The following is a 27656-nucleotide window of genomic DNA, read 5'->3' on the forward strand; positions in this document are numbered from 1 at the left end:
GGGAGGGTGCGTCCCTCAGCCCAGCCCCAGCAGCCCCAGCCGATGACACAGCTAAGAGGGTACAAACCCCAGCCCCCTTGCCTCCAGGTGAGAATGATTTTCTGCTGCTCCAAGGGGCACCCCTCCCCAAGCCACAGCTCAGACCAAATTTGACTTGGCCTAAGACCACATCTTTGCTCCCAGCACTCCTGAGAGCACTGCTTCTGTAAACTACCTGCAGCCAAACCCGTGCTCAGACCCTGCCTCTAGGACACGCAGCCACAGCCAGAGTCTGGCTATGTCTTTGTACCTCCAGGTCTTGTGCAGTTCCAAGTGCATCTCCTTGCGTAGTCATGGGCATCTGGCTGTGAGCATCTGGACAAGCATGGGAAGATCTGTGTGTGCACTGTGCACATGCTGGGTGTGATCTGTGAGCATCTCGAGGGAGCTCATGTGCCTTATACGTGTCCTGAGCACACACGCGTGTGTCTGTGCACACATGTGCCCAGCTGGCCTCCCCCAGCCAGGGCTTCATCCCACCCACCACCTAGTGGGCTCACCCTCTTCAGTGCCTCCATCTGGCTGAGGTCCCTCCTGCGCAGGCGGACCCAGCGCCGTCGACGGTGCGTGTAGTACATCTTCTCAGCAGGAACCCAGTGCTTTGGCTTCCGATCCGGGGGGATGGGGATACTGTACTCCCAGCCTGGGGGAAGGGCACCTGTCAGTCATTGCCCGGCCATTCCCCATCTTTCCAGAGGCTCTCTCTCCCTCTGGAGCACACTCACAGGCTCATGACTGACCACCGACTCTTAATTTATAGCTACAAGTATGGGCTGATCTAAGAAGTCCCCTGGATGAAGCAGCCCATTGAAGGCCGATGCCCCGGGGCAAAAGGCCCTGCACTCAGCTGTCCCACCAGCACACCTCTTGATCTTGCTGGGGTGGGTCCCATCGGGCCCCATGTGCTGCCCACCTTGCTCATCAACGGCCCGATTGAGGTCCGTGGACCACTCTTCATCTTCCCACTTCCAGCCCAGGGGGCACTCAATGTCATCCTTGGGAAGCACCTTCTCCCCATTCTAGGACAGGCAAGTGTGAGAAGAGACAGGTATCAGCAGGGAAGCAGAAAAGATGCAACTTAACAACATACATCCCTGAAGCCCCAGGTGCCACTCCAGATCAGCATCCTACCCACACTGGTTCTCACACTGTTTCTCTGGAAACCAGAGCATGAAGCTGGGGACTTGGGAACGGGAGAGAAAATGTCCCATCTCCTCTGAGCCACAGGACCCTCCTGAGCCCAAATATCCAGGACCCCGGGAAAGCAAATGCCACCTGCCCCTGGAGCACCCACTTACCACATCCGTGTAGTTGTCACTCATGTAGATCCACTGGCCTCCAGGGAGCCGGGTCTGGTTCTCAAACACCTCCTCCACAAAACTCAGGTGGCCCGCGTCAATGTCATGGAGCAGGCTGGAGGAGGGGAAGGGTCAGAACCTCCCCACCTATCCCCACCTCCAGCAGAGTACCCCCCAAGGCCTTGGCCAAGCTTCCCGCATCAGCCTCACCCCACCAACAACAGGGTAAAGAGAAGAGGGAAAGGAGGGGCAGAGGGTCAAGGGGAGAGAGAAAAGGGGACACAGGGACACCTAGAGACACTCATAGACAAAAGAATATACCACCACCCAAGGTAAAGAAAAAGACATCAACAAGAGAGAGAGGGCTGAAGACACCAAAAGCCTGGTGGGTGTTGAAGCTCAATAGATAGATAGATAGTTGTTGAAATGGAAAATGTCATCAAGCTGTATGCTTAAGAATTGCATGCTTGAGATAATATATATTATACTTCAATTTTTTTAAAAAAAAGCAAAAAAAAAAAAAAACCAAAAAGAAAGAAAGAAAGAAATCCAGTTCTTTGTTGAACGTCAAACAGGAAAAGAGAAAGGAGAAAGAGAGAAAGGACAGTGATACAGATAGACCGCCTTGTTCTGAGAGGCACTTAAGAGAGAGAGGAGGGGCCTCAGGCATGGGAAGGGTTAACACAGAGAGGAAGAAACAGGCTGTGACCTCTTGGAGAAGAAGGTTGCAACCAATGGATGCAAATTCAAATGGAGGCCAACTTTAGTTTAATAATAAAGGACTTTCTTGGGTTGCCTGGGTGGCTCAGTCGGGTAAGCGTCCGATTTTGGCTCAGGTCATGATTTTGCGGTCCGTAGGTTTGAGCCCCACATCAGGTTCCATGCTGACAGCTCAGAGCCTGGAGCCTGCTTCATATTCTGTGTCTCCCTTTCTCTCTGCCCTCCCCCCAGCTCTCTCTTTCTCTCTCACTCTCTCTCTCTCTCTCAAAAGCAAATACACATTAAAAAATAATAATAATAAACAATAAAGGACTTTCCAATTGTTAGAGCCCTTCCAGAAAAGAACGGCGCCTCGCCAGCACCTGGCCCTGGAAGAGTTCAAGTGGAAGTCCCCATTGCCAGCATAGGGGTGGTAGAGTAATTAATAGCACTGTAGCCTTTCGGAGGAAGGACCAGAGCAGAGGGGTCCCCCAGCCTCCCTGCCCGTGACTCACGTCTTCTCTGGACACACGAACCAGTCTCCAGCCCAGGTCCAGCCGGCCGAGGGGCGGAAGCTATCTTTGGGTAGCTTAATCTTTCCCGTGACATCAGAAAACTTGGGGTAGGTGAGGCCTGTTGTGCCCCAGTTCCCAACCAGGGCCAGTTTGGTCTGGTTCTCATACTGGAGAGCAAGCAATAAAGAGAAGTGAGGGGGTCCAGCACAGCTTGGGGCACGGAGGGCAGGCAGGGCAGGCCAGCAGCACTCACCGTTTCAGCAAAGACGGACAGCTTTCCCTCAGCAAACTGGTTGAACTCCTTCTCATCCACAGAAAGCCCAAACCAGAGCTTCACCCGTATCTGCACTGGCATCCGGGCTCCAGGAACGCCCTCCATTGGATACTAGGTACCAGAGAAGGACAGAAACCCATGATTCCCTTTAGGATCAGGATGTCTCAACTGAGACAGGGATTGGGGGTAAGGGGGGAGGGGTCCTCCAGGACTGGACATATTGGCCTGACACCCACTAGACATATGTCCTGTTGGAGGAATTACCAGAATTTCACAGAAAGAGAAGATATAAATTTTTTTTAAAAATTCTTAATGTTTATCTATTTTTGAGAGAGACAGACAAAAAGCACGAGTCAGGGGAGGGGCAGAGAGAGAGGGAGACACAGACCCCGAAGCAGGCTCCAGGCTCTGAGCTGTCAGCACACAGCCCTACGCGGGGCTCAAACCCACAGACCGCAAAATCATGACCTGAGCCGAAGTCGGACCCTCAACCGACTGAGCCACCAGGTGCCCCAGGAATGTATAATTAAGAAGGCTTCTTCCCACCTGCCAAGATTCCTCCCCGCCAAAGAAGACTGTATCATCCGCACCTAGGTGATCTCTGTTAAAATTAGCCATGCCTAGATAGACCAGGGTCCCCCATTCTCCCCTCTCCCACCACATCCCATTTCTGTTTCTTCTAGAGTAACACTGCCCAATGGAACATATAACATTTCCGTCGCAATGAAAATGGTTTATACCCACATGGTCTAGTCTGGTAGCACTAGCCCCTTGTGGCTGGTGACTGAACACTTGAAACGTAGCTGCTGTGACCGAGGAACCAAATTTTTAGTTTTATTTCATTTTAATTAACTTAAATAGCACCTTATGGCCACCATATTGGAGAGTGCAGTTCTACTACGTATCTCTAAAGGAGATAACAATGATCCAGGTCTGGAAGGGGAAGAGGTTAAAGCTTCCTCCTTAATTTTCAGTTTGTTTGGGATGGGGGGTTGTGTTTTTGTTATTTTTGTCTTGGCTCGATGTCAGTGTATCATCTGATAGCCCTATCCTTTCAAGCGCTTATCAGCATGTTAACCACTAGGCACTGGTCCTCAATTGCTTATTATCCTGAAACTTTCAGAAGCTCTGCCAAAATGGAATAACCACAACGACCCAGCATAAAACATTTATTCTCCACAACTACTTCCCTGTTTGATTGAAATCAACGGTCAGATATGGCCTGAGGAACAGAAGTTCTCACTCTTAGAACAACACCCTGTCTCTTATAGGAAGTAGCACATTAAGTACCTAGGTTTCGTGAGCATGAGCCTGGAGGGGTATCTCCTCCTCTGCAATGGGGTGGGGGCTGAATGAGAGGAGAAGGGAGTTTTGATGGGTTCAGAAGAGGAAAGGGGGGGCCGAGGTAAGAGGTCCGCAACAGGTAGAGGAGGCCTACACCCCAGGAAGGAGAGCCCAGGCCATGGAAAGGGATCAGAAAGGGGTGCAGGGCATGCCACGACAATGACGGTCTCACCCTTCACCCGGTCTCTCTGCTTTTGGTTCATCCGTGGTAAAGCCTGGAGGAGGGCCTGACCCCACATGTCACCCCCTGGAAACCTCCCATGGCTGTTGGCTTCAGCTGTCCCCTCCCTGGGGTGGTTAGTGGCCTTTTTCCCTCCAAACCACGAGCCCCAGGGAGATGGCAGGAATGCCTGACCCTCCCTTCCCCCTTCCAACCCCAGTCTCTCCCCTGCCCTCCCCTAGACGGGGCCAGCCTGCCGGACCCAAAATAGCAACAGCAAATAAAGAAATGTCTAGTTTGGGGCTCCTCTCCCTCTCTACTGGTGCTCATTTTTTCCAACTTTGGTTTAAGTTAAGAAACACCAATGTTTTCTTGGTCTCTGCTTGCTGCCAACATTTTTGTAGAGCTTGCTCAGGAGCTACTGGCGGGGCTCATAAACTCAGTGGGGAAGACTTCGAGAAACAATTCTATATCTTTTTTTTTTCCTTCCCTTTTTTTTTTTTTTTTTTTTTTTTTTTTTTGCTTGGAATCAGGGAAAAATTTTCAGTTTGTGTTTCCCCAAAGACGCAGGGCCGAGAGGTCAGAGCCTGAAGCTCGTCCTGTTCAAGTACATCCCCACCTGCACTCTAGCCAGACAACCTTTCCTGGTTAGCCCTGCTCCGATGCGGCAGCTCCTTCACTTCCTTTCCCTTCTGCCCTGCTAGGGGAGAAGCTGGCTTAGGAGAGATGTAAAGCAGGATGCTAGGAGGTTAGGACAGCACAGGGAACATGCCCCAGGTGGCACGTATGCAGGTGAGAGGGGGCAGCCCACTGCCTGACACCTGCCCACTCTCCCTAGGCAAAGCTGGCCTCCCCAGTGACCCCAAGTCCAGGTATCTGCTCATCTCTGCCTTTATGTCGGCCTCCAGTCGTGCTGGTGGAGCCTCCTCTCCCCAGGGAGCAAGGGAGCTCCACAGGGGAGAAAGGGGAGAAGAGCGGAGAGAAACGGACATTCATGGATCACCTCGTTCCAGCAGGACCCATGGCCTGCGTCACCTAACTGAATCCTGAAAACCTGTGAAGTGGGCAGCCTCCTGCTCATTTTACAGGTCAGAAGACCGCCAGCAGTTCAGGGAGGTTAGGCAACACAGGATTCCAGCCAACCCCGTAACCTGTCCACACACACTGTGCCGTTGAAGCCTGTCCTCTCTACCGACCCCAGGGGGTGACAGGAATGACTGGCCAATACGTGAATGGGTTGACCAACAGCCACTGAGAGGTTTGAGGCTAAGGCTAACCAACAATGAGTGGCTGGAAGAGGCGAGGCAGGTGCTGGTCCTAGTGTGGATAGAAGGAGGGGTGGGGGAAAGAAGGCTGAGAGCAAGGGGCTGGGGCAGATGGGCCAGGCTGGGAAGAAGGCCAGATGGCTTATAATTCCAACAGAACCATCTGGAGTGAGCAGTGAGTGGCAAGGGGCAGGCCTGCCTTCCAGGGCTACTCTTCCTCCGGCAGGACAGCCTCAGTGACAGCCCTTCTAACAGGGACTCTCCCCTCAGACCCGGGCAGTCACGGCACAGGAAGGGATTTCCCTGAATTGTGTCCTGGCCACCAGGCCACAGTATATCCCAACCAAAGCAGCCTCGGCTCTCTGTTCCCACATTAACCTAGAGAGGAGGATGGGGTCCTCAGGCACCTGCTCACATCCCTGTCACTCAGCCCAAGGCTGGCCAGTCAAGAAGACAGGGTGCAAGGATGGGGGTTGGAGGAGGAGGAAGGGGAGGAGAGGTGCAGGCAGGACAACATGAAGGGTACTGGATTACTCGCCCCCAGCTCCCTGAGGGGCCAGAGCCTTAGGCACACTCGATGCCCAAACACCAGCCTTCCCACAGGGAAGAACTTGAATCTGAGCATGATCCCAGCTGGAGTCAAAGCACTCGGGCAGAGCATTGAGGTCTCTACCAAGGCTCTTACAGGTTGGGGTGGGGGCTGAGAGCTGAACCCCTCTCCCAGAGATCTGGCTGGGGAGATCGAGAACAGCCTTGGGAGTCAGCCCCTCCCAGACAGCCAGGGGGCGGAGGGGCACAGACCCTGTCTCACTCATTCCTAGCACCTCCGATTCCAGCTCCCACCTGCCAACTTTCTAGACCAGGTGTGTGGGGTCTAGGGACTTGGTAGGGGAGAGACAACAGAAAATGGTTTTACACAAAGCCCTCGGCCCCTTCTGAGACTCAAGCCTAAAGACTCAGATGGAGAACAGGAGGGGACATGGAACAGGGAGGGGACAACCTGGGAGAAAATACGGTCACGACTTGAGAAAAAAGAACCCACTTTCAGAAATATCGTCTGCAGCTTCCCACAATTCTTGCCACAGTAGTTGGGACCCCGCCGGGAGAAGAGGATCTCGTGGGCGGGCACCCGCTGGTACGCCACTCGCTTGTCTCCCTGCAGCATCCAGATGATGATGTCAGGCAGGCTGTTCTGGGGCTGGAGAGAGGACGGCAGTCAGGGTGGGGAAGACCCACGCCCCACAGTCCACCCTGAGACACCCAAGCCTCTCCTCCCAGCTTCCAGCTCTCCCACCACCCACCCTCAAGAGTGGCCCACCCCTTGACCTCCCAGGGCCAGCTGGGCACCTCTGTCTTCAGCAGCTATGAGCCCCCAGGGACAGGGCATGAGGCTGCGTCCGCTCACATCAGAAGCCTGCCAAAAATTCACTGAGCTGAGTCCACATTTTCCGGGAAGAGACACTCCTGCCTGGAGCCGAGAGCTTATGTTCTTAGATCTCCCTCCCCAGGGTAGATAGATGCTTCTTGGCGGGGGCAGAGATTGGAGGATTTGATTTGACTCGAGAAATGACATCATACTTAAGATGCTACCCTTCTTCCTCACCCCCGAGAATAGCAGCAAATCCATAGATGTGCCCCTTCCCCGAGGACACTCCCACCCTCCTCTCTCTAATAGCAGGGACTTGTGGGGTCTGGTCCTTTTCTGGGCTTAGTGACATTGGGCTCTGAAAATGGTGACTAGCCCGGAACAAAACTGCAAGGCCCTGAGCCCCTCGGAGCCACCAACTATGAGTGAGAACCACTGGGCACAGCCCATCTGCTTCCAAGGTTGGTGAGCAAAGTGTGCTCAGTGAGGTGGCACTGGGCCTCTAACCAGGGCCACGGCTGACAGCTGATGCTCCTAGAGCTTCGCTGGGCATTTCCCAGCTGCACTCCCTCCCTGCAGCAGAGATAGGCAGCCCCACTTGCCAGGTGAGGAAATTCAAGCTCAAAGAGGGTAGGAGCCAACCAGGTTCCTCTGACTCCAAATAATGGTTCCTAACCACTCTCCCAGCGTGGTGCCAACAGAGCGGCAGCTGCAGTGCTCCTGGGAACGTGCTAGAAATGCAAATTCTCAGGCTCCACCCCAGACATGCAGGATCAGACAGGGTTTACAACCTGTTTTAACAAGCCCTTCAGAGGATTCTGATGCACACTCAAACCTGAAAAAGACTCTCTCTGGGTTCCCTTGCAGTCAATAGTACACACTTGACCTTAACCCCTCCCAGCCATATCACAATCGGTGCTGAGAGTTCCAGGGTCAATCTGGGCCAAGATTATGGAAGGCAGCCTTTGTCCAGCCCAAGAGATTGGTCTGTGGCCACTGCATGGGGACAGCCTGTGGCTGGGCAATACAGTGTTTGCCCAGGTAGCTGGCCACATGCCCAAGGCCTTGCTCAGGGACGAGTCCAAGGCTCACTCTCAGGGACCAACTCTTTGGGCTGCCTTCTGCGCAGCCTCCTACCTCCTGGACCCCCTCTCCCCTTCCACAACTCGCCTCTCCAGAAGCCCCTCTCAGGCCCCGCCCTTTCTTACATTCCTTCTGGGGAGGTCCCTCCTCATCACCCCCACCCCCTCCATAGGGGGACCACACACCTCTGGTCGGAATGGGCAACAGCTAGTCTACCCGTAACATCTGAGCAGAACTTTGTCCTCATTCTGGACAAATCTGTAGGATGCTTGCTTGCCCTAGGAACTGGGTGGGTACATCTGACCTGGGGCGGGGAAGGGGGTGCTATGCAGGTGGGGACAAACTGCAGCCACCACTCTCTGATTCAATATAACAAAGTTCAGAGTTACTATAAATGCAGCCTCCTCAGGCCTGGGGCTCGGAGGCATTTGGGAGAGCAGGAAATGCAGGGCCACCAGAGAGGCAGGTTCAAGGCCAGGTGCAGAAAGGTACTAGTTGGCAGGAAGGAGTCAGGTCCCCGGGGAAGCAGGCCCCAGCACTGAACCTGGAGCCAGGCATCCTGGGTTCCGGTCCCAGCTCTGTCTCTGGCACACTTTGGTGACATTTATTGGGCACATTGGGGGCACCGTGCGAACACTACCGCACAACAGGCTCTGAGCTAGGCCCCGTAACACCCAGGATCCAATTGCAACCTCTCTCCTCCTGCTGGGGACATTGAGGATCAGAAAAATTGAGTCACCGGACCAAGCCCACCCAGAAATGGAGCCAGAGCTGGATCACAGTCCAGACAAGTGCCCACATCCCTCCCGGTTCTGATGCTCTCAGGGAGGAAGAAAGACACCTTCCAGGGATTGACTACCTCATCTGCCAGGGCCCGGACACGCAGCAGCCAGTCTTCCGCCTGCTCCAGGGCAGCAGGGAGCTCGCTGCGGCCAAGTTTCAGTGCCAGGGCCGCCTCAGTGATCTGGCCTAGGTGACGGGTACGCAGCCTGTACAGGTACTGGTCCAGGTGGGTGGCAGAGGGTATCTCTTGGACGTCGCCTAGGGGCTGGCTGTGAGGGAGAGACAGATGAGATGAACCCGGCAGTCGTCCAGGCCCAGGTACACATGCTGTACACACACATGCACACGGACACCCCCCCCCCCACCGCCAAAATAGGCCCCACACCCTCCGCCTGCCTGTTGGGTACTCCGTGTGCCCCAAGTGCCTTCTCCAGCCTGACCCACATGCACAGTCATCTCCATGTGACCGGCTCCATCGTCACCTCCTCCAGGAAGCCTTCCCTAACTACACTGGTCTGTGTGCCTCCTGTTCTGAAGTCCCTCCGCCCGTTATTCCAGAGCTGCCTGTTTGGAACTTAGGAGTTCTTTTGTATGTATGTGAGTTCTGTTGCATGTGTGTCTCCTCTGCCCAACTGACTGCAAGCCCTCAGAGGGCCCAGCAGGTCCCTCGGTGCCCTGCACCTTCCTAGAGCAGAGGCCGGAGTGCTAAGTTGCCCTTGGCTGAAATGAATCCATTCTGTTGTATGCACACTTTCTTCAGGAAGGAAATTTATGGACCCCTGACAAGCCACTGCAGACACTGTGGGGAGGCCGGCAGCCAGCAATACAGATGTGTCGACCTGGGGCAGCCCCATGACACCCCTCCCAGAAGCCTTTGGAGAGGAGGTGCAGGGTACATACAGCCTCAGAAATACAACCCTAGGCCCCAAGTGGGGGTTGGGTTTAAACTCAATCCTATTTGGAGGCAAAGAACTCTGACCCTCCCCATCCCTCTGGGCTCCCTGGAAGTCTTTCTTCACGTGGCCCTTCCCGACCATACTAAGCCTCTGGGGTCAGTCCATACACACACAAGGGTCATGCAGGGAGCATGGGGTGGGGGCCTCTGTGCTCTCCCTCAGCAGGCAGGAGCCCTCTGGATTACCCCTGCTTGGGGGTCTGGGGGCTGCTCCACCCCTGCCCCACCCCCACTGAGCCCTTGACTCCCAAGCAGGACATCAGTCAAACCCGCTCCACCAGTCCTGCCCCCAGCACTTGCAGCCCCCCCCCCCCCACCTCACACTCCCCTCCCCGCAGCGTCTCGACTCCGGCTCCCGGCTGATTTATTTTTCTGCCAATTTCCCCGAGCTATGCAGAACCAATTACCGCCGGAGCGCAGCGGCACTGCGGCCGCCAGATACACCACTCTGGCAGGCCCTCGGCGCACTACATTTTTCCTGTTATTTTTTTTAATTGAATTTTTAGGGTGGGGGGAGCGGTACGCAAACTCCATCTCGGGGAAACTTAAGCCCCGGGGCCTGTCTCAGGTCACGTACTGCACACCCTGTAGTAATATAATATTTACTGCCCCGAGGGTGCCGCGGATGGGGCTGCCCCAGGCCAGGAGAGGGGCGGCCTCCATCCCCAGCCCACTCGATTGGGGTGGAGGGGCATGCCGGGTGGGTAAAGGGGGGCCTGGGCCAGAGTCCTGGCTGGGGCCTGCCTGGGAAGGAGGCCTGAGTGGGCCTGAGGGTGGGGGCAGGCAGATCTGGAGTTGGATATGGAGAGCTGAGCCAACGAGGCTGATTTACGCTCCCAGCCTAGGTCGGGAGCTGGGAGGGACTGCCATACAGACCACCAGAGGGAGATTTTCATGGAGGCCACCAGTCCAGCCAAGACTCCCTCAGAAACAGCCAGGACCCATGACTGCCACCAGCAAGATATCCTGGACCTTTCCCACCCCAGGAAAGCCCAAGGCAAGAGGTACCAAAGGACAGGGAGACTGGAAAATGAAGGTCAGATGATATTGGGGTGCCCCCAACCTCAAACAGGGACTGTTGCCCTGCCAAACCTGGCTGACTCGGAAATGGTGGGCAGGCCCGGGGCAGGGCTCAGTGCAGGCTGAGAACAGAGCTGGACCGCTCAAAGTCGCCGCTGTCCCCTGCAGTGAATGGGTGTCTTTGTCAAGAATAGCCATCTGGAAGGGACAGTGTCCAGCCTGAAAGATGAGCTGGTCCAGGGGTCATTCACTTCATTCCTCATGAGCTGGTCCTGATTGGGGGGGAGGGGGCTGGGTTTGGAGACCCCGGCTTGCCCACAGGGAACACCCAGAACAGAGAGGCTAACAGGCTAGGTCCACTGAGCAGCCTCAGAGGCAGAAGTACTTCCTGGAGGAAACTAGTCAGGCCAAGAAGAGCCAGATGGCATTCTGGCCGGAGGAACAGCATGTGCACAAGTCGAAGGCTCAGGGGCAGGAGGGAGCACATGTGGGGTGGTGAGAGGCTCCAAAGGGCCGGAAGGTAGGACTTCTGAGGTCCATGAGGCAGAGAGGGAGTGGGGACAGAGAGGCCCCTCCACCAGGATGAGAGCTGGGACTTTTCCTGAAGGCAGTTGGGAGCCACTGAGGGCTGAAGCCAAGGTGGCACGACAGTTTTAGGAAGACTCCCAAGAGGGAACTGGATGTGCTGACAGAACATCCAGGTAGAGATGTGTAGCAAGCAGATGGGTCCGTAGGTCTGAGGACAAGAGGAGAAGGCTGGGCTGGAAGAACAGAGGGGGCACCACTGGCAGGGGCAGACCAGCTACCAGGGAAAAGGGTGGATGGGAAACGAAGGACACTGATTTCGGAGGCAGGACGGGGCTGGCTGAAGGAACGGTGAGCAGCCAGGGGTCGGCTCTGGTGCACTGGCTTGGGGCCCCAACGCTTGTCAGCATAGAGTCAGAGGTGAAGGCAGCCCTCTTGCTGCTGTCCCAGGGCTATCGGTGGCCTCGAGCGGTGCCTGAAGGAATTGGTCCTGATGCTTAGTATTCCTCCCTGGAGAGCCATTTGTGCATTCCAAGAAGATGGGAACCTTCCCCCCAACTCCTGACCTGGGATCAGTGTCCCTAGGGGGCCCCCAGGCACCTTCTATCCCCAGGAGAGGGACTCAAAGGGGACCAGGCTTGGGCAGAAGTATGAGAACAGAGTCCTGAGAGGGCCAGTGAGGGCAGCCCAGGACTTGGGTCCCACCTGTCTCTGATGTTTCAGGCACTTGAGACCCGCCAAGGTCCACACGACCCATGATTCAGGAGCAGTGCTGCGGGTAGAGCCCAGAGCCCTGGCCCACCCTCCACACCCAGGCTCTCAGGCTCCGAGCCCCTCCCTGTGCTGACTGTGCCCCATGTGCCCCTCCAGCCTCACTCTGTCCTCCAAACTCCAGACCACAGCTGTCGTCAGGTACCTCCCACCCAACACGGCCAGTCCTAAGCTCCTCGTCTTCCCCTAAAGCTGCTCTTCTCCCACTGATCCCCTCTAAGAATAGCCCTATGTCTACCCAGCTGCTCTGGCCAGAGCTGGGGAATCATTCGAGACCTTCCTTGAGCCCCCATATCTAATCAGGCCCAGCCACTTACTAGAGGTATGAATCCTAGCACAAAAAGCGTTCATGACGAGGCTGTTGTCATTATGATGCCTCCTCAGGAGTCCACACTGCCCTGTGTCTCTCTCTGTCCCCATCCCTCCCCATGTCCCTGGCTTGGGTAACATCTTCGTCCAATGTCCGCTCGCCACCCCACCAACCCCCTGGCTCACACTATAGCCAGGGCGAGCATCTGAACCACGAGGACCCCCGTGGCCCCACCTAAAGCCTCTCAGAGCCGAGCTCACTTTGGTGGACCCCTGGGTCTGTCCCATTTGGGTTTCAGCTTCCCCTGCCAATCCAGGGAGGAAGCAGGCATTTCAGGCTTCCGCACCCTTACCTAGACAGTCCCCTCTCCAAAGGCTGGGTCCCACTCCTCCTTCAGAACTCACATTGGGGGCATCCCCTACTCCACGAAGCTTCCCTGAATTCAACTTGAGCTTGATGTACCTGCTCTGAGCTCCTATGGCACACGCCTCTAACTCCCCAACGTATGTCATTTGCTCACTTTTGCATCTGTCACCTCAGGAAGGCTGAAGCTGCAGGCTTCAGAAAGATTCAGGGAATGGGTGAATGATCTGCCTGAAATTCCACCACTGTGGGGCAGGGGAGTTTCTCTGGGGTAATGTTTTGTTTGATAAAGATGCGCTTCCCAACTGGGGCACAAAGGACGAGAAGGCCCTGTGTCAGGCGGCCACGGTTACCCATTTCTGAGTGCGAAGGCACTTCTCGGACATTCAGCAGAAGGGGAATGGTAAGATTGAGAGGGGCACAGAATACGGTTTCATACATTTACGCTTAACCCCGCAGACAGTAGAAAAACAACTGTTTATCATTAAGTCCATTTAACAGCTGAGAAAATGGAGGTCCAGAGAAATGAAGCTGCCCAAAGCCACAATGCCGGTTAAAGGGACAAGAAGCTAGGTCTTCTGACATTTTTTCTTAATAGTAATTATAGTTACCATTTATCAAATACTTCCTAAAAGACCAAGCATTTTGCTTACATGCTATCATAAGCAGTTATTCTTAATATGTGGTTGAAGATGAGGAAAGGGAGGCTCAGAGCAGGTGGGTGGTGAGCCCCAAATCACCCAGCAGTGGAGGGGAGGCCGAGATGCTTCCCCTTCTGCTAGGCCTCTAAGCACCCGCACTTTCCATCACCCCCAGAGCCCTCTTTTCCTGAAGCTGATGATCAGCCGTGTCAATAGAAGGTTAAATAGAAACCGGGGTCCCCGACATGGCCTTGGGGAGGAGGGGCACTGTCACCCCCACCAGCCAGCTCCTCCTGGAGATTCCATCAGGGAAATAGGAGGTCGGGGATCAGAGACACAATGCTCCCCATTCAGGTGAGCCGGGCCGCCCCAGGCCCGCAGCTGCCGCTGCTGCAGGGAGATTTATGACCTGCTCTAAATGTCACCTTTTCAACTCCCCACGCTGGCTCCACCACCTTTGGACTCAGCACGGGCTGGACCGCTGGCCAAGCGTGGCTGGGGAGACGTGCCGCCACTCACTGCCACACACGAACACTCCTAGGGAAAGGGCCTGGCTGAGCCAGGAGCGGGCGGGGGGGGGGGGGGCGGCGCGTGGGTGCCAGGCACCCCCTACCTGCAGTCGGAGATGAGCTCATCCATCAGCTGAGCCAACAGGGAGTCCACGTCCTCGGGGCTGCACTGAGCCTTCAGGGCCAAGTGGACTTGCTCCAGGCCAGCTTCCTGCGGAACAGGCAGGCGAGGGTTAGGAGCAGCACTGCAGGGCGGCAGGTACGCACCAGACCCCCAACCCCCAGGCCCCGTCACCGAAATCTGAGTCCGTCACCCTGAACCAAAGGAGAGAACAGGTAGAGCAGAGAAGGCGGAGCCCAGACCCAACAAACCAGAGTCTGTCTCGCCTCGAGAAACTTCCGGGGCTCCCCACACCAAACAGATCCAAATTCCCAGCCTGGGACCCCAGCCGCCGGCCTGGTCACGGGACTTGAGGCCATGCACAGGCTCCCACAGAACTCCGCTGCATTTGGCTCCTCACCGGGCCCCCTCAAGCTGGTCTGATAACTCACAGCCGAGGGACCTGCTGAGTCCACACCAGTCCCCACCTGGAAGGGCCCATCCCTTCCCAATCTGCCCGCCCTTTCTTCAGGAACACTCAGACAACCTCCAATAGCAGGGAGTACCCTCTCCAAACTCACGGCCCAGTCCCTCCCAGGTCACATCCGTCTCCTCCTGGGGTTCCTCTACAGCCATCTCCACGGGCCTCAGCCCTGAGTTGTGAGACAGAGACCTCTCACAGAATACCTGTCAGATCAAGGGCTCACCCCTGAGTCCTCTCAGGTCCCCTCCCCACCTGTCAGCCTCCCTGAGCACATGCCATTCTGAGGACAGGCCTTGGGAAGGACACCCAGTCCAGGCCCTCAGGGAGCATCTTGTGGGACAACAGCTGACCCCCAAGGAGTCTGGACCTGTAGAACATGGACACCAAGCCCTGAAGAACTTGGGCGCTGGCTGGTCTCCTCCTTCCCCGAGAGCTGCCAGTCTCAGGAAGGCTGGCCACCATGCCTTCACATAGGCCTGTATCCCCTCCCTGCCCCTTCAAGACCCCAATTGCCCCCCACACCGCTCCCCCATCCTCCTCACTGTGCTCACCTCCACACCCACAGACATGCCCAAGCCTCTGCAACCCCCTCCCTCCACCCCGCTGACCCGGGCTTGCTCCAGCAGCGTGGCCGCACCTGCTTCCCCGAGGTTCCCATGGGCCACCCTCCTTGTGGATGAGCCTCCATGCACGCACAGAAACAGCGTGGCCACCACCAGGATCACCAGCTGCACGCCCTTGACCTCTACACCTGTGTCCACTTTGATGTCCTCCACTCTCTGGCCAAATGCCAGGCCCTCAGCTCTCAGCATCCACAGGGAGACCCCCAGAGGGCCCCCTGGTCACATCCAAAGCAGGACTCACTGCCTGACCTCATACACACTACTTCTCCCTGCCTTTCCAAGTCCCCAGCCACCAAGTCCTTCTAGCCCAAGTCCTGCAGCTTTGCTCCTGAGGTCCCTCCTGCCTGGCACCTCATCACCGTTTCCGGACTACCTCAATGGCATCCTAACAGGGCTCCTGCCTCCCATCTCCTCGCGGCCTCTGCAATGCCCCCCCCCCAATGCTCCTTGGCCCTTTCCCTCCTCTGAGCCCCCATCCATTCCCGTGGTTCTCCTAGAGTGTCACCTGCACTTCAGTTTGGAACCTCTGTATGAGAGGTGTGGGGTGAACCTGCGCTTGCCTTCACTCAACTGACTCCCGAAGGCATTTCTGTTCAAGTCTACCTTGTGGCTGCAAGCCTCCAGCATGTGGTCAGAGTCAAACCCCTGCATGTGGTCAGAGTCAAAGGCAGTTGGTGAATGAATGAATGAATGAATGAATGGGTGCAAGGCTCCATCCTGTTGCTTCAGCGTGGCTCCACTCAGCTCCTTCTCTGCATCGTCTCCTACCTCAGTCTGGGATCCTCAGATCATTCTCACTCCCTCTCCCTGATCCACAGGCCCCCACAGGGACAGAGGGCATGCACAAAGGTGTGTGCAGGTGTGAGGCAATTTCTACTCACCAGCCGGTCAGCGATCCTGAGCAGTTGGTTCTGAGCCTCGACTCGGTGGCTGATGTCCTCCCAGTAAGATGACAGCACCACCACGGGCTTCACGTTGCCCCAGGGCAAGTAGTAGTAGTGGCACCCTGGAAGGATGCAAAGGGCCTGGTACTGAGCCAGGAGCACAGGGGTGGGTAGGAAAGAGACCCAGGGTGGGTCACATTCAGGCACCTGTTCCTTCCCCCTGAGAACTCCCTTGGACATACACATGTGGTTCATATTCCCCAAGGTTCAAACAAGGGGTCTGAGCTCCCTTCGTGTGCGGAACAAACAGCAGCTGCTCTCATTAGGGCTCTTTAGCTCATCCAAACAAAGGGGTTGTTAGAAGGACCCTGGGAAACCCACGCTCTCCAAAACCTCAACACCAAGCCAGCATGAAATTGACTACTGCCGTAGGTCAGCATCAACGCCGACCACAGCCAGTTTTAGGAGCCCCATCTGTGGCCCTGGCAACAGGGACCCACCTGGAGGTGAGCGGGGAGTGGGGGGTAGCACAGGGGGACAGAGCTGGGAGTCACCCCAAATAGGTTTGCATGGGCCAGGGCCTTTGCGTGGGCCTCCGGCAGCTTTCCGTGAGAAACCGTATTGAGGGTTCAGCCCCTGCTCTGTGGTCTGGGTCCCAGCCGGGCGCACAGCCTCTGGCCTCACCGTCAAAGACCGCCCGGCTGTACTGGGTGGTGGAGGCCAGCGGCAGGCAGGTCGTGTCGAACTTGTTACCGTAGTTCCCGATGCTGACCTCAAACTGGATGGCATCATCAACATCCTGGAGCATGGAGGCCGAGTAGAAGGCAGCAAACAGGGAATACTTGCGCCTCCGGAGGTACTTCTGGGAACAGAAAGGGCAGCCGAAGGGTCATGAGGAGCAGGAAGGAAGACACTGGGGTGGGGAGGGATCACGTGTCTGGCAGGCCCTGGCCGTGACTGGCGCCCAATAAATCCTGGCTGGACAGATGGGCGGTGAATGGTCCAGCTAAGCAACAGTGCCCAGATTTGGTTACTAACTGAGCAAGCTCATTCCAGGCCTGTGTATTTGGCCCCGTTCCTCTAATAACGTCTGATCCTCCAAGGTCATGCTGCTCCTCAATCCAAACCGGCAGCAGTGGCCTTGCCACCACGGGGATGCCTGGTCGCCTGCATCTGCCACTCGAAAGGGGCCAAAGGGTCTAAACCACCATGCCTCTGCCCAGAGCTCCCAGCCCATGCCACTCAGAGTCTCCACCACACCATCCAGCCCTGCATTATATACAAGCTGCCATGTGTTTGGGACGAATGTCCCCTCTGGGCATCAGGCACAGGACTGAGGACATGGCAGGCACTCAATCACACATCCCAAGATGACTTTGCAATCCCCTTCACGGAAGGCAGAGAGAAGATGGTTACACAACTGGGTTTTTGAATCGTGTAAATAGAGGGGCGCCTGGGTGGCTCAGTCAGTTGAGCATCTGACTCTTGACTTTGGCTCAGGTCATGATCTCAGGGTTCATGAGACTGAGCCCCGCGTCAGGGTCCACACTGACAGAGCTTGGGATTCTCTTTCTCCCTCTCTCTCTGCCCTCCCCTGTTCGCACTCTCTCTCTCTCTCTCTCCCCTTCAAAATGAATTTAAAAATTTAAAAACTAAGTACATAGTAATAATAGCTAACGCTTATTGACTGCTCACTGCATGCAGGTTTGAATTAATTTAATTCTCCCAACAATCTTATGAGGTTAAGTATAATCACTACCCCAACTTCACTGATATGGAAACTGATACAGAAGGATTCAAACCAGCGCTTTCTGACTACAGAGTCTGAAAGCTTAAAACACCACACAGACCCTATACAGCTGCCTCCTGGACACAAGGCTCAGCTATACCGCTTGCTGCTCTGGTACATATAAGCCTCAGTTTCCTCATCTGTAAAATGGAGATACTAACAGCAGCCACTTCACAGGTGCTGGGAGGACTCAGTGCCATCAAATGTCACTAGCGTAGCGTTTGACATACGGTGAGTGATTAATAAGCGTTAGCTATCTTTACATTATTGTTATAAAACACACTTCTCATTTTGCATCGAGCTCTAGACTTTTAAAATATTTTCATTTATTTTCTTTGAGCCTCTGAATATCCCTCAGGAAGGTAGGATAGCTGTGGGGTTACTCCCATTTCACTGCTTAGGTACTGAGGCCCAGGGGGGTGAAGGAACAGACTGTGGGTACAGCTGAGCCCTCCTCCACCATGACAATAGAAGCCAGCCCCATTTGGTCGCCACCTCCTTCGCTTCTTCCAGAGCCACACCCCTCACCTCCACCCGAAGGATGTCATCCGCAGGGAGGTCCTCCACCTTCTGCTCGCTGTGCTCCACCAGCTTGGTCTCCAGGGAGAGCAGAACCCGACCTCGGTAGGCCACACCTTCCCCCTAAGAGGGGAGGTTGGGTCACCAGAAGCAGAGAAGGGAGCGGTGGAGGGGAGGAGAGGAAGGAAAGGGGCCTGATCTGGCCCGGGCTCATCTCCCAGACAACCAAGAAGGCCCTGGGCTACCCCCATCACTCTGCAGATAAGGAAACGGTGGCCCAGAGAGTTCAGGGGACATGACAAGCCACCCAGATGGTCAGTACCAGACTCCAACCCAGCCAGGGAAGGATGAAACCTGAGACAGATAAGGCCTGGGTCCCTCAGGGGGACCAGGAAAAAGGCGGCGGCGGGGGGCAGGGGGGTGGCTGTTAGGCTGGCGCTGAAAGGAAAGCAAAAGGCAGGGGAGTAAGAAGGAAGTAGAAGCCAGGAGGGGGCCAGGTGGAAAGAGGGTTCTCTGAGGGGACGCTGTCTGGCCCTGGGCTCCCATCGGGCTCTTGGAGTCCAGACTGGAGCAGACGCTGCCCAGGCTGGGAGAGCCCCGCATGCAGGCCTGGGGATGTGGGTTTGTGGGGGTGCTGGCTCACCTTGCCCATGTTCAGTTCTGCGTAGGGGTCCGGGAAGCCAGTGAACTCCCTGGGGCTGCCATAGAGGTTGACATAGCAGGGCCCAAAGGTGGGGAGGAAGCCCAGATGGTCGTCCACTGGGAGACATAGGTGAGGATCAGAAGAGCCAGCCCGGTGTGGCTTTCTAGTGCTCAGCCCAGCCAACCTCAGGCCTGAGCCCATCCCTGGCCCTGAGTTCCCTGAACATGCAGAGGATGCAACCCCCATAAGTGTATAAAGAATCATGACACTGACCATTGTCTCCCATAGGCCCTTTAATTCTCACCACTATGCTGAGATGTGGAAATGGTTATTACTTTTATTATCTCATTTTACAGATGAGGAAACTGAGGCTCAGAGATGCAAAGGAACACATCACGACAAAGTGGCACGGCCCAAAATGGTCTAACCTCAAATCCCATGCACTTTGGTCTAACCCCAAAGCCAGCACGCAAAGCTGGGGCCCAGGGCCCTCCGCTGCCCTGCCCCTCTCAGGCCACACCCCAGCCTGCATCCCCACTCCCTCTTTCACAGGAGCGTGGGGACACACAAAGGAGGCCCAAGAGTCTGGTGACCAGAGAAGCCATCACCCAGGAAGCCGGGGGTGGGGGGGAACCTGGCTAGATGTCCCAATCCACAGGGCACTCCTCCGGCACGTGTCCCCCATACCCACCACGTCATTATGAAGTCGAGACAGATCACCCAACAGCTCTGACTCACTCCAGCATTCTGTCTCCCTCCCCACATTGTACAAAGAACCACCTTTCAGTGGAACAGGTTGGAGGACAGTGCAAAGGAGAATCCCACCAGTGATGAGGGAAATCTTTTCTCTACATCACTGTCTCCTCAGAGGCTCTCTGTTGTTATGGCATGATTTTCCAGTCAACGGTCAAGTTTCCCAGGACAGGACGTCACTGGACAATATTCTGAGAACCCGGAAAAGCCAAGGTGTCTCTTCCAGAAGAAGGGGGGAGAGGCTGTTTCCAGAATGCCAACAATGGGAAGTGGGCCTGCGAGCAGGAGCCATCTGGGATGATCCAATCCTTATGAGCAAGGATGGGGCAAGGAAGGTACAAAATAAATGGCCTCAGCAGGAAAATGCTTGAGCCGGACCTAAGGACAGGAGCTGTGAAGCCCAAGTCCCACTGAGTGCCAAGACCCTGGGGTAAAGTGGGGTGGGCAGGGACAGAGCTTGAGCGCAGGAGCATGCCTCCCCACAGAGCCAGCTGCCGTGCGCCTGTCACCATTCTCCCTCCAGTCCCCAGCACAGACAGGGCTCTGGCATTTGGGACAGAGGTGGAGGCCCAGGCTAAGGAAACTAACATGAGCTTTACTAATTATTTGTACTAATCATCTCCATTATGATTTACCCTGTAAACTCCAACTTCAAGAGTTTTCCACTTACCCTGGCCTCCTCCTGGTCCCCAAGATGCCTTGCCCAGGGCCCTGCCCCACCCCCTCCCTGCCTGCAAGAGTGGACTCATTTGAGCCTGAGCTGGAGCCTAGCAGATTCAGGAAGGGGTTGCATGGGGAATTGTCTTTAAAGCATTCCAAGCGATTTTCATATTCAACCGCGGTACAGAAGTAACAGCCAAAGGTAAGCTCAGGGACCGTGGTGGTGTACCTCAGTCCCATCTCAAGCAAATCAAATAATCCCCAGCAACCAGCACCCTCTGGCCTCCAGCTAAAAACCCGCAGCCCACCCCCTTGCCATCCCCAGGAAAGCACATACGGTCCATGGCTGGAGAAGGCTTGACCACACCTGCAGGCTCCTCTGAAGCGTAAAGAAATGGAAAAGGGGTTTAGATGGACATGACTGGGAGGATTGGTTACATGAACAGGCATGTGGATGGAGAGTTGGCAGACAGACAGATGGAAAGACGGCTCCTGTGTGGGAAATAGATGTGGCCCAAGGCCCCAACCCCCTCCCACCTGTGAATTTATCACAAATTAAGTCATTACTGCACCACCACCCCCAGCCAGACACAGCCCCCAGCAGCAAGATGAGCCTCCAGGTCCCTCCCCACCGGTGTCTGCCTACCTATGTCTGAGTGTTCTGTTTGCCAGTTGAAAATGGGACCCGAAACTTGACTCAATACATTCAAGTAACAACACAGAAAAGAAATTGTGCTTTTTTTCCCCCTGTATTATAGCCAAATAAGTGAGAGAAACAAAGCACAGGCACAAAGAAAGGTGGGGGGAACATGAAAGGCAGTGAGGCATACCCAGCACTCCACCTAACAGGCAGGTTAACAATTGGGACCAAGGTCCCTGAGCAATGGCATTTCAAGGTACGACATCTCCATCTAGTGGCCATTTTCAGTATTGCCAGCAAGAGCACCATGTTGCATTTTCACAACTGCAGGCACTGGCGTCTTGCTTCCGGCACCCACCACTCCAAGTGAAGCATAGTGCCAGACCCTGCCCATCAGCTGAAGGTTCTACACCCTGGGACATGCCCCTACATTCTGGTAAGGGGTCTCCATAAATGAGAGAAGCAAGGAAGGAGATGTTCTAGCACCCTTCTGGGCTCTTAGAATCTGTCCCTCACTTCTGAGGTAGATATAAGACACCCCCAAGGGAGTGGGCACCCTTCAGTCTCCTTCCATGGTCCTCTCTGATTTTAGCCTCTTCCTGCCCTCTGACCCTCCCTGTTTCCTCCTCCAACTAGCTAAGCATAACCAGGTCTGGGGGCATGACCAGTGATATGGTGGTAAAATCTTTGATTATTTTCATTTGTTGGTCATCTTTGCCTACTTGTCTCCTCCTAAAATATATATCTATGCCTATTTTCCCACAGCTTCATGGCTATAGTTAAGAGCCAAGAGTTGAGCAAAATATCATGAAGCAAGACTGAATAGAAGCAGAGAGAGAAACAGCGAAGACAAGAGAGAAGGGGAGCATGGAAGTCCAGAGACGAGGACAAGGATGACCCACTGGTGCAGAAGGCAGCAGGAGGGTGAGCCCCTGGGACCCAGTCCCGCAGCTCTCTACAGCCAGGCCTCAGCTAGGAATGCCGGCTGGCAGAAGTGAGGACTGCAGAAACCATAATTCACGGCCATTTCCATATCCACAGGAATAGGTCTTCCTCCATGGAGGAGCCAGGCCTCTGGTCTTAGGGGAGCTTTTAGCAACAGGGAGAGGACCCACATGGGTACAGCTGCAGCCCCGAGGAGAGCCGCGGCCAGGACCCACCGGAAGGAAACAGATTCCATTTTAAGCTCTTTTCAAATGATTACAAACAGACCCGGCCAGTTATCTCAGGCTAATGAGGCCGAGGTCATAGTTCTGACTGCCATGTGCTTCTTGCAGGGGCAAACTCCACTTCACATCCACAGACTGACTCTGAATCCTGGCTGTAAACCGGTGCCCCACCTAGACACCGAGGTCCCCCTATCCCCACCAGCCATCTGACCAACACATGCCTCTGGTGTCCAGGAGGACCAAGCGGTGACTGCTGAGAAGCCTATTTCCCAATGGCACCTTTCATTAATTCCTTCATCTCTTCGTTCGTTCGTTCGTTCATTCAACAAACCTAATCAGGCACAGTGCTGGGCACCTAGTAAGACATGGCCCTGCTGACAATTTAGACCAACGATTCTTAATTTGGGGGCAGAATCCTAGGTCTCCAGGTGCCAAGGAGACCTATCCCAGGTTCTCTCCTCTGCGTCTGCAGGCAACTCATAAAGTCAAGGGCAGAGTGACCAGCGAAGCTACCTAAGACAAGGCTTCTATTTAGTCCTCATCACCCTTCTGCCAAAATCCAAGGGTTTTGCCGTGTTTTCCCTAAGCCCAGGGAACCGTGGCTGTAGAAGCCCCAAACACAGATGAATACTCCCAGTTTGGCGGCCTGAGCCACGCAGCCCAACTCCCTCACCTGGGGGAAGACCAAGGACAGGCCCTCCCGGCCTGGTGAGCCACACAGCACAGCTGTGCCCTGGGACACCCACGTCTTCTTCTGGAGAAGGCGAGGCCATTACCTGCCACCAGCCCCGCCAGCTCCTTCTCTCAGCAATCTCCCACGCCCACAGTTTGGCTGCCTGACACCAGCCCGTGCCAGACAGGAGGAGAAGCCGAGAACTGCTGGGAAATCATCATCTGTGCTCCAGAGACCAAAGGAAAAAAACAAAAACAAAAACAAAAAACTCTATGGATTTCTTAGCTGTGGAAAAAACTGTAGGACCCAAATGCCGTCGATGTAGGATGATTTTCGTACGTATAAAATTATAAAAGAGTCTGTGTCGGTTTCACGGGCCTCATGTGCCCGTTACCTTTCGAAAGAGCTGCAGCTTCTTAAAAAAAAAAAAAGAAGAAGAAGAAGAAGAAGAACTGCAGCTTCTAAGGAAATCACTCCTTTTTAGAAAACAAAATTTTTACTAAATGCTTTGGAGCACAGGGTCCAAGGAATACTTAAGTGTGCCCAGGCAAACTTGTGGGCAGCAGTGCTTAAGAGGCTAGTGTTAGGTCCTGTCCTCACTGGAAATAAAAACAAAAACATGAAAACAAAAACTCCTGGTTGTGCCAGATAACCTGGTGAACCACGAGGGCAGAGGAATATGGAGAAACAACGCGTTTTTACAGTTTGGTTTAGTCGGGGTATTGAGAGCAGTGAGAAAACAGCGTGGAGCACCGCCCAGATGTGATAGAACCCCCTAAAGGGAAGAAAGAACACAAGCAGCTGAAAGGAAAACTGGAGTGACACGTTCTGAGATGGCCTCAGGACAAATGGGAGAAGCTGGGCAGGGAGCAAGGCAAATACGAACTTTCAGGGTCTCAGTGACGCACCTCTGCCAGAAGGGACATTGGAGCAGTTGTGAAGAACAGCTCTATTTTGAGCAGTAAGTTAAACTCTTGTATTGTTTCAGAGATCAAGCTATTTAATAACGCATTTAAAACTGGTTAGCTAGTTGCAAGAAGAGTCTCATTTACTCCCAAAACAATCTGCGGGAGAGGATTGAACCCACCTTGGAATGCCTCCCTGACCCATGCAGGGTTGCCCATGACCTGAGCGCCATCTAGTGGCCAAGTAAACCTCTTTCTCACATTCCCTTTAAAACCTTCATAGTGACCCTGAAAAAGATCAAGGCCAACATCACCAACAGAAATGAAGACTGACTGGGGGGAGAGGGATCTAAACTCTCCCTCAGGCAGCTAATAGCAGACACAGGTGTAGCCTCATGAAATAGTAGCCATCAGGAAACAGTCAGAAGGTCATTTTGTGCTTCTACAAGGGTCTGCCCCTGGATTCTAAAGCCAGAGACAGCACCAATCAGAAAACTGGAGAAGATTCCTTCCATACCAGGAGTTTCGATCTGCAAGGGGTCCAGAATGCCCTCCCTTCCACCCCACCCTCATGATGCACTGACCCTCAAGTCTTTCTACCTGCACATCCAAAATAGCCATTCTCAAAAATTATCTGAACAGCATCAGAGAAGTGGGATGATTGTTTCCACAGTCAGTGGGGGTAGGAGGCTGGAGCAGGAAGGGCCCTCACAGCAATGTCTTATGGATGGCAGTTTTTATGTGTTCCACCGATTAAAAGTACCAATGATGAAATGAGAATGCCAGAGAGCAATTGGATATTAAAGCTACCTGAGGACACCTGGAATTTCACTGCACAATTCTTTAGTTTCATGTGTGTTTGAATTTTCTATAATTAAAAGGTGGGTTTTTTTTAATGTTTCAGAGAATGTAGAAGAAGGGGATTGCTCAACTTTAAGAGTACCAGATGGAATCTTCCAGAAACTAGACACATTAACCTGTGCTCCAAGTAAAGATTTGTCAAGGTGAATGGACAGAGAACAATGCACCCTGTCTGTACAAAGGCACCAGCACTGACCAGGTCTTGCCAGAGAGTGAATAAAGGAGAAAGGAAGAATCACAGAGTGCTGACCAAGGTTGAGAAGCAGCATCTGTAAGATTCCAGACAGCATTCACCTGAAGGTCTCCAGAAATGATTTGGAATTCTCAACAGAGTGCAAGAAGACATAGGTGTTGTGAAGCAAAACAAAACTTTTGGGAGAGAACCGACCAAAAAGAAAATGAAAAATATAAAAGGAATGACAGAGGGGAACGGAGGCGGGACAAGAAACTCAAAATGCGATGGCCAATTTTAAACTACATGGAAAGCAGTAAGGAGAACTGGTACAGGGGAGAAAGATCAGATTAGTGGTGCAGAAAGCCAATAATAATGATACTACACAGCAAAGTTACTTTACTTTAGGTTTTCATGCATACCAGACACTCTAAGAATGTTACATTTATAATCTCACTGGATCTTTACAACAGCCTTATGAGGCCTGGCCTGGCGAGAGGGGAGGAGTGACTCACTCAGCTACAAAGAAGCAGAATTGGGACCCAAGCTGCCTGGTTCCAGAGTTCCTGCTCTTATCCCCTACCCCACCCTGCTTTCAGCTGCTCCTGTTCCAATGTTAGAATAAATTCCTCTTCAACTCAGATTTAAGAATTCACCACGACTCAGATAAAATTCACTGAAAAGAGTCCCGCACTTGGCTAGATCAAAGTAACTTAACTGTAAGAAAAAAAGATGCGTTCCTACAAGCAGCATCTAGTTAGAAAAATCAAATCAGGCTGCTCTCAGAAAGTGCACCTGAATAAATGCAAAATAGACTAAATATTTAAATGTAAAAAAAAATTAAAAATAGAGTTAAATATAACCTTGGGGTTTGCTGAAGGCCTTCCTAAGCTTGACATATGGGACAAAAACCGTATCATTATGTAGATAAGAGATTTTGAAAATAAGCGCAAGAAGTTAATTAGAAAGCTTTAAAAGGAAACAACAAAATAAGCTGAAGAGAGTTAAAGAGTAAAAAGATGAGAGAAGACAAAATTTAAAAAGAAAAAATTAGAAAATTAAGAAAAAATATTAGAATTGATAAATAAATCCAAAAGTTGATTCTTTGAAACAAAGTTCGGGGGTAGGGGACTTGTAACAAAGCTAAGCAAGAAAAAAAGAAAGAGAACTCAAACACATAACATTAGAAATAAGAAAAGGGAAAACACCCTAGGTAGAGAGAATTGTTTAAATTATAAAAGATTGCTCTATACAACACTATGTAAATAAATTAGAAGAGTTCGACATAGTGAACACTTTTCTATGGAAAAAAAATTATCAAAATTGACTATAGTAAAAGTAAGAAGCTAAAAATAACAATGGTCACAGGAGAAACTGAGAAGTTTTTAAAGAGCTAGTACTATACCCACTCAAAAAGGGCACCTAGCCCATCTGGTTTTATGGGTGAATTCTTTCAAACCCTCAAAAGACTATATTCTTATGTTATATAAACTTCTCCAGATGTTAGAAAAGACTTTAAATCTTTCCAATTAATTTTATAGAGCCAGCATAACCCAGATACCAAAACCTAAGAAATAACAAGCAGACATACCAATTAAAGATAATAGAAAATCAAGAAACAGGCCCAAGAACACATTTAAGAATTTGGTAGTGGATAAAGGTGGCATTCCAAAATATAGGGAAAAGATTATTTAATATACAGTGTTGGTATTACCAAAGAACAACTGTGAAATAAGTAATGTTAGATCCTTGCCTTATTTGCTAAGGAAAAGGTTAACAGATTTAGCTACATAAGAATTTTATATATCTACACATCAAATTCTATTACATGGTAAAATAAAACAGACAAGAATTATTTACCACATATACAACAGGGGAAAAGTTAACATCCATATATATACAGAACTCTTACAAAACAGTGAGAAAAAAACAAACATACTATCAGAAATATGAACCAAGACAATGAATAGGCAATTTATAATAGAATAAAATACATAATAAATACATAAGTAATATGTAAATATAAAACAACTATTAAAATATTTTTAAAGTTGCATTCATCAACTTAACCATCTATTGATGAAATGAAGATTAAGACAACGATGAAATTCAACCATCAAATTAACAAAGTTCTTTTTTAACATTATTTTATCCTGTGTTGGTGAAAGTAGAGCAAAATAAGCCTATGTGAGTGATTAGAGGGTACATTAGTTCAGTCTTTTGAAGGGCAATTTTGATATATACAAATAGCTTTAAAATGTACAAATCCTGGAACACCTGGGTGGCTCAGCTGGTTAAGGGTCCAACTCTTGATTTTGGCTCAGGTCATGATCTCACAGTTCGTGTGATTGAGCCCTGTGTTGGGCTCTGTGCTGACAGCATGGAGCCTGCTTGGGATTCTCATTCTCTCTCTCTCTCTCTCTCTCTCTCTCTCTCTCTCTCTCTCTTTCTCTCTTTCTCTCCCTCTCTGTCTCCCTTCCTCTCTATCCCTCCCCTGCTCACACACACACACTCTCTCTCTCAAATAATAAATAAATAAGCTTTTCAAAAAATTTACAAATCCTTTGATACAGCAATTCTACTTCTAGGTATTCATCCAAAAAAAAAATCATGAATTGTATAAAAGATTCATCTACAAAAATGTTCAATATAAAATTAGTTTTTTATAATGTAGAAAAATTAGAAAACCTGAATATTCATCATTAACTAGTTAATGTGAATTAAGATACATTCACACAGTGGACAATGGGTGTTCATTTAAAATGCTATTGTACAATATTTAATAACATGAATAAACATGTATGTTATATTGCCAAGTGACAAAAAGCAGTCTTCAAAATAGTTGTTTCAAAACAGTTTTT

The 27656-nt window shown here is 52.4% G+C and overlaps 1 protein-coding gene across 23 annotated transcripts in view; it reads right to left on the reverse strand.

The window, feature by feature from the left end:
- Positions 1-27656, reverse strand: part of DYSF (dysferlin) — a 229649-nt gene that overhangs the window by 109665 nt on the left and 92328 nt on the right. For 14 of the 23 annotated variants that reach the window (XR_015249117.1, XM_086700880.1, XM_086700876.1 and 11 more), the window contains 13 exons: positions 20713-20754; positions 18963-19078; positions 18329-18442; positions 16696-16873; positions 16009-16133; positions 14025-14131; positions 8903-9095; positions 6637-6792; positions 2805-2936; positions 2552-2718; positions 1338-1452; positions 953-1058; positions 540-682 (listed from right to left, as the gene is read on the reverse strand). Coding sequence is in view for 22 of the 23 variants with exons in the window: in XM_086700880.1 (XP_086557006.1) it covers positions 540-682; positions 953-1058; positions 1338-1452; positions 2552-2718; positions 2805-2936; positions 6637-6792; positions 8903-9095; positions 14025-14131; positions 16009-16133; positions 16696-16873; positions 18329-18442; positions 18963-19078; positions 20713-20754 (1694 nt within the window). In the remaining variant the exon portion in view is untranslated. The remainder of the gene's footprint in view (positions 1-539; positions 683-952; positions 1059-1337; positions 1453-2551; positions 2719-2804; positions 2937-6636; positions 6793-8902; positions 9096-14024; positions 14132-16008; positions 16134-16695; positions 16874-18328; positions 18443-18962; positions 19079-20712; positions 20755-27656) is intronic. The other 9 variants (XM_086700874.1, XM_086700888.1, XM_086700884.1 and 6 more) reach the window with 1 other exon arrangement.

This window comes from Puma concolor, chromosome A3 (assembly GCF_028749965.1).
Source record: "Puma concolor isolate L17-30 chromosome A3, mPumCon1.1.hap2, whole genome shotgun sequence".
NCBI classification, from domain to species: domain Eukaryota; kingdom Metazoa; phylum Chordata; class Mammalia; order Carnivora; family Felidae; genus Puma; species Puma concolor.